Source organism: Musa acuminata, chromosome BXJ3-6, assembly GCF_036884655.1.
Source record: "Musa acuminata AAA Group cultivar baxijiao chromosome BXJ3-6, Cavendish_Baxijiao_AAA, whole genome shotgun sequence".
NCBI lineage: Eukaryota > Viridiplantae > Streptophyta > Magnoliopsida > Zingiberales > Musaceae > Musa > Musa acuminata.
Genome location: NC_088354.1, coordinates 25,563,224 through 25,569,955, shown reverse-complemented (window position 1 = coordinate 25,569,955; position 6,732 = coordinate 25,563,224). Strand labels below are relative to the sequence as shown.

The 6,732-nt window shown below is 34.7% G+C and overlaps 1 protein-coding gene across 1 annotated transcript; it reads right to left on the bottom strand.

Annotated features, from left to right (window-relative positions):
* Positions 1-900: 900 nt before the first annotated feature.
* LOC103974410 (protein trichome birefringence-like 26) lies at positions 901-4,226 on the bottom strand. The gene is made up of 3 exons (XM_009389231.3): positions 3,968-4,226; positions 2,309-2,586; positions 901-1,814 (listed from the first exon to the last, which is right to left on the bottom strand). Exons 1-3 carry the CDS (start codon positions 4,131-4,133, stop codon positions 1,029-1,031), a joined length of 1,230 nt encoding a protein of 409 aa, XP_009387506.2. The 5' UTR covers positions 4,134-4,226; the 3' UTR covers positions 901-1,028.
* Positions 4,227-6,732: the final 2,506 nt, after the last annotated feature.

Sequence of the window (6,732 nt, the reverse complement as noted above, 5' to 3'; positions counted from 1 at the left end):
TCGAGCTCTCGAACTCCCAACGTGATCAGAGTCTTTGACTCCGGCGCAACTCCTGCTGCATGTCTTTCTTTCATCATAGTTAATCATGCACACTTAAAACAAAACTTCGATCGAGACAATTAATCATAAGCAATTAGCTAAGTTTTCCGGCATGTCATTGGTCCCTCGACGCTTCGTCCGATTCTTTGGCGCATCGTCCTCTCCTGCGGCCTATTGCCCAATCGGCCAGTTGACTCTGCAACTCCGATATCCTTGGCGCAATACCCGCTCTTCTTGGCCCGATGCCCAACTCTACGGTCCGAAGCCTTCTGTCAATACGTCGACCGATCCATCGGCCCGACGTCCAATCTTCTGACATGTTCCTCCCGCACAACATGATTTTTCCTGCTTTAATTGTCTCATCCTGATCGAATCATCCTGCGTCACTCAAAACGCAGATTAAAACATAAACACATGTCAAGTGGTTTCATCATCAAAATACGAGATTCAACACTAGTATCCTCACACGAGCGATTATGAGACCAGTCACCTCCATCATATGAACGAGTATACAACACACTGGTCTATCCGATTATCTCGATGTCCTTCTCGAGTAACCTATAACCGAAATTATTTATGATCTATGTTTAAAGACGAATCGATCTCATTATCGTGATCTCATTACGATCTGATTCTTATTGCACAGATCCAAATATATCACAATATATATCCATATAATATATAACTTGTAGAACACTTATAACTAACAAAAATATCTATCATATACAATTCCATGTACATATACAATTCCATGTACTTCTATCTTATGTTTGAATTCATATTATAGAATGTTTTTACTCAGAACTTGCTATGAGTGATCATGAACTGTATAATACTTCCCAAGGAGTTTAATCATTTAGGTTCGACATTAATCATGTACTTCTATTCATAATCTGACCTGTTTTAACAACATGAGTTTAGAATCTACACACGCATTGACATCACTTTGAACGCCAGCAAACAAACTTCATGCATATGCCTTGGGCTCATCAAAGTGGTACAATCATCCAATTTGTACAGAGAGTAGACTTCAGTTCTTCCTCACTCATCAGAATCGTCATGAGCAATTCATTCCAGGTATCAATTGGCCCAGGCAAGCACCAGTGAAGACAGTCATTCTGGAGCTTCTTGCTGATGTCAGGGTGGAACTCTCTGTATGGTCCTGGATGGCCGTCGGGTCTCAGCAGCGCAAGATGGTAAGTATCAAGGAGCACAAGCCGCAGGCCGTTCTTCAATCCTTCCTGGAACTCCTCTACCTCCACAGTTCTCATTATTGCATCCGCTGGATCAGCAGTATACTCACGCTCTCTGTACGGTTTTCTTCTGTTGCACACCCCCTCACTGTTCCCTTGCCCATGCTCAAAGTGGCTCGGAGTCCAGGTTCTCAAAACTATGAGGGGCTTGTGTTCTGACATGTTCATGAAGTGGAAGACTAACCGAAGTGCTCTGCGATAAGAGTAGTCCATCCCAAGTTCCCTCAGGCTCTTCCCTGTGCAGTAGTGGCAGCCAACAACTGTGTTGTTCTCCCAAAATATGGTTTCTTTGAGGAACCACTGTCCACCGGACAACACTATATAGTTGTACTTTTGATATTGGCTAGTCCAAGTATCATCGAGGACATCAAGATAAAGCTGTATATCATTCTTGGAACTATCTTCAGTAGATTTGATCAGAAAAGGAGCCCAGATCAGTCCTAGCGTGACGTTGTGCGAAGGGAGGTACCATGTTTTGGATTGAAAATTTTCATCATGATAGACCAGAAGAGCTTCTTCGACCTGATGATCAGAAACACATTGGATTTCTTAGAGAGTGGTCCCATGAAGTTGAATGAGGTTACACAAAGCATAATTACATTTCACAAGACCATTTATTATGAGCAAAATAAAATTCTAAAGTTAAATCTTGAAGATTAATTTTGCAGGTTGCTAACTAATACATTACTTTACCCACACTTATTTCGGTTTCATATTACAACTTACACTGAAAATTCTGAGGAAAGCAAAAGTCACTCTGACAATTAACTTTGGCATTTGAATTATGCTTTACAAGATGGAGGCTTGTTTAAGGAACATAACAAAGAGGGTTGTGGAATTATGTTTATGATTACTTGCATTAGAAACCAAAATTGGTTATAATTGGTACTATCAATACCAAATTAAGTAACACCATGAGACAAGCCGAGAAATTTAGCCATGAGATTCTTCTCTATAATATAGTATCAGACGTAATGTTGAAATTTGTAACATTTAGCAGCAAGCATGAAAAGCACCTTTGAGAGAAGGCAAAGCAATGACTCCATCTGGTTGCGGCAAATTGAATCACCAATAAATGCTAAAGATTTGTTTCTCATAATATTCAAGAACTTCCTTGCGTCCATCAAAGATAAATTACAATCATATGGTTTCCATCTCCAGTAAAGGTAGCCAGTATCAGGCCGACCATTTGTCAAACAGTCTTGAGGATAAGATATGAAACTGCAGCTTGTGTTACTGTAAGCTGGACCTGAAGCATCCTGAATCCATTTGCCAGAAAAAAGATCGCATTCTTCTGCATTATCATTCATTTGACATTTGATTAGTTCATATAGTGCCACAAATATATGAAATTATTGAAACATATAGGGAAGGGGAAAGAACAATCAAGATCAAAGGAGTGGATAAAGTTGTGCACTATTATCACATTGCATTTAACCGCTACCGCAAATCACACTAATACAACAGACGTTCTTTGGTTATGAGCTGGTGAAACAGTATCCCACTACTAATATATTCGATCATATTCTCTAAACGAAAAGACATATTTGATCATAGAAACACTCATTAATTTAACAACTAGACAATAAAGTTATAGAAATTTCTAGTAGACTGACATGCCAGTAACATTTGATCCCCTCCTTAATAGTAAGACAGTTCAAACCAAACAGACGGATAATAAAGGGTACAATCTATAAAAGAAATGTGCAAACAACTTATCTATGACTAAACTTAAAGACCACCCTTTTCTCTGAGAGACTTTTAAAGTGAGTGAGTGTGTGTCCATGTGCGTGCGTGTATACATATACATATATACAAGAAAAGTAATAAGAAGAGTGATTGGAGTTAGAACTTGTTGCTTTTTCCTGACCCCAGTTCAACAAACTTTTTGTACTTCACTGGACACTTTTTTCACAAATTTTTTTCTTAATTGTTACCTCAAATATATTAAAAAAAAAAAGTTGACTTTTCTTTGAGCTTAACTGCCTTTTCAGATAATAAATACTTGAAGCAACTGTATTCTCGACGGTAGGGCAATTTGAGTTAGAAATTTTCATGTGCTTGCTATAAGTGATTGAAATTGAGTCTTTGTTTCTACATTCTTTCATAATTAAAGGTATGGCTAAAGTTAGTAACAGCATAAAGTAAAACTTAAAGCTTGCTTTTGCAACTAAGATGCTTAAGAAGATGAGTTTTCCTTTTAGAAAAGGAGATGATTTTGTTTATGAGTTCAAGTTACAGAAATGCCCAAATTAAAGATTAACAAGGTAGTAATTTACTTCATTATTGAGTGTCTGAAACCATATCAAAAATCCCAACATCTCTAAAGGTCCCAGAAATCATTTGGGCAGTTTGAGTAATTTGGCAAACAAAGAAGAGTCTGAAAAATGCAAACAGTTTGCAAAATCATTCAATTAGGAAGAACGAAGCAAGCAATCAGAAATAAACAGAGGAGAGATTAATTGGTCAAAGAAAATTCTTGATAATTAGTTGCATAATTGGTTTCTCATGTTTCATAATTTGTTTAGGGAAGATTTTGTTGCCACAATTTTATGACACTTCAAATCACCTCTATGCAATTGAGCAAAACACATCAAAGAAATGGAAAAGAAAGAGATAGGACAGCCACCACTAATCGTTCTGAAGGTTCCTAAACTTCATGCCAAAGATCTCACCTTTCTCAGAAGAGAAGCTGTCAGGGGTCACGTAGGGGAAGAGAAGGTGACAGGAGAAAGCTATGAGCAACGCAGACCCCAAGAGAATGAGGAGCAAGTTGAACAACCTTTCACCGTGGGAGATACGAGGCTCTTCTTCGGCGTCCACCTCCCACCCATTGGCCATGGTGCTCGGCCCTAAGAACAGAGGAACGAGGGAGGAAGTTGTGGAAGTCAAAAGTGAGACATAGGAGGCGACAGTGAAAGGGGCAAATAATAGCAAGAGTGAGACAATAGGAGACAGTGGATTGGACAAAACTATTAATTTGTCTTTCATTTTATATTCTTTCTAAAATTACAAAAATAAATAAATAAATTCCACCCTATTCTTTTTACAAAGACCAAACAGAAAAAATAGTCAGCTTTCTACGATTTCCAGTAATTGGCAATGATTGTTGTGGTAAGTTTATTGCCAACAGTGTGGATATATTTTACCTAAAATCAAATTCTCTCTCTCTCTCTATATATGGGTGTGCTTACACTGAAATGGAATCTTAATGTCTTGGCCTTTCAGCTTGGTTTTATTTTGACAGGTAGCTTTTGTGATATCTTTTTTGATCCCATCAATGTCAATGACAAACTATAAAAGCCTGTCTTACCCATATGCAAAACATGGTAGATCTCTGTAAATTGATTATATTGCTTTCCATTGTTTTCTCTTCCCTGTCCATCTTGTTTTGTTCAGTCGTTTATGTATTATACACAACTTGTTTTCCTTGGTAACATACATGATGGGTAAGTAAACTGATCATATTTCTCTCGGTAAATGTAAGATGCAATCAAATCTCGTTCAAATGCCTTCTAAACCACCTTAGGTGTAGTGTTTCACACCACCTGCAGTCATGCAAGTCATAGATTCCACAGATGCAGACATCAGCTCCATAGATGTGAATAACATCCTATTATATTGATGTGAATGAAACCTTGGAAGGAAGGAAATGAGCATGGACTGCAGAACCTTTATGTTGGCATAGTCAATGGCTACACCGGCAACTGTGTTCATTCTGTCAACTTCTCTCGTTTAACTCTCCACCGGCAACTGTGTTCATTCTGTCAACTTCTCTCGTTTAACTCTCCATAACGATAAATTAAATTTATAATATATTGATATAATTTAATTTTTTTTTACTAATTTACAGACGTATTATCATTGAATTAGATTTATTTAAAAATTTTACTAATATACAAGAAAAATTAGATTTATTTTTTTTCTTTATATCTTTCAAAGGACTACCGTGAATCATAAATTAAAGACTAAACAAGATTAAAAATAGATATGTAATATTAATGATTAGTTATTTATTTTTAGAAGGTACTATCCTTTTATAGATAACAGGATAATTAGAAGAGTCATTTTCATCAAAACCATCTCATAAGTAATTCTATTATAATTAAACCTCATTTCTATTAGTAGATAATCATTATCAAAATTTAATCATAATTCAATAATATTTATAATATATCTTACCTAATTAAATATGATCATATAATTTAATATTATTTTACTTGACCTATTAATTGGTAAGATATAAAAAAAATTTAAAATCAAAATAAATAAAATAAAAATAATTTAAAAATAATTTTTTTACCTAATTGAATTATAAAATTTTAAAAAGTATTTTATACATGATTATGAATTTTAAAATAAATCAATAAATTCAATAGGTATAATAATATTATATTAAGTACACCCATCAAGGCGAATGGTTGTATTTCATTAACATCATACTCCCTTCTATGTACTATAATACTATTAGTTTTTCCTAATATAGTTCAAAATAATACATATAATTTATCTTATCAAGACAATCCTATTATCACATTTAACTATAATATGTATAAATATAAATATAAATAGGATAGTAGAAATAAATAAATTTAATTAAGCAAAAAATATTAATAATAGTATTTATCTAAATATGCATCACTATATCTTTTATATCTTGTTCACAAGCCCCATTCAAAAAGCATGTTCTTTAAATACTTTAAACTATAAAGCCTTAGTAAATAGATCAATAATCATCAAGGTGATACTTAGGTTCTTAATTGATACTTGTATTTTAACTCTTTCTTTAATTACCAAGTACTTTATCTCAATATGTTTGAGATCACTAAAGTATATATCATTGTTAGAGAAGAAAATTGTTATAGTATTATTTTATAATATCTTTACTAGCCTAACAATTAAGTTGACCATACCAAATTCTACGATAAAATTTTATAATCATCAAACTTGATTTGTAGCCATAAAATATGCTATAAATTTTGCTTCCATTGTTGATGATATAATAAGTGATTTCTTTATATATGTTCTTTAAATACTTTATGTTAGGAATGAGTCGGCACTAAAAGGGGGAGAGGGGTGAATTAGTGCAACGGATAAAAACGTCAGTTTGAAAATCTTCGTACGATAAAATCTGATCTCGGAAATGCTTAACTTGAAAGCATGCGTAAGTGTAGTGAAAGTAAGAATTCCATTTGCTATAAAGGTAAATGCAAGAAATAAATGCAAACCAGATTTTTATAGTGGTTCGGTCGTCATGACTTACATCCACTCCGTCGAGGCCACCAGTATCCACTAACGATGTTTCTTCAATGGGCAAAGATCAACTACCCTTACAATTCGATTCTCCATTTGATAGATTCAAGAGAGAATCTTTACAACCTCTTTTTACAAAGCTTCCCTCACACTCTCCCTTAGAATGGTCTCTAAACTTTAGGAGGAG

Excerpts from the sequence above, each read along its gene's own strand:
- LOC103974410 (XM_009389231.3), bottom strand. The coding sequence starts at position 4,133 with ATGGCCAATGGGTGGGAGGTGGACGCCGAAGAAGAGCCTCGTATCTCC. Across the intron at positions 2,587-3,967 it reads CAGCTTCTCTTCTGAGAAAG|AAGAATGCGATCTTTTTTCT; the intron begins GTGAGATCTTTG and ends ATGATAATGCAG. Across the intron at positions 1,815-2,308 it reads TGCTTTGCCTTCTCTCAAAG|GTCGAAGAAGCTCTTCTGGT; the intron begins GTGCTTTTCATG and ends TCTGATCATCAG.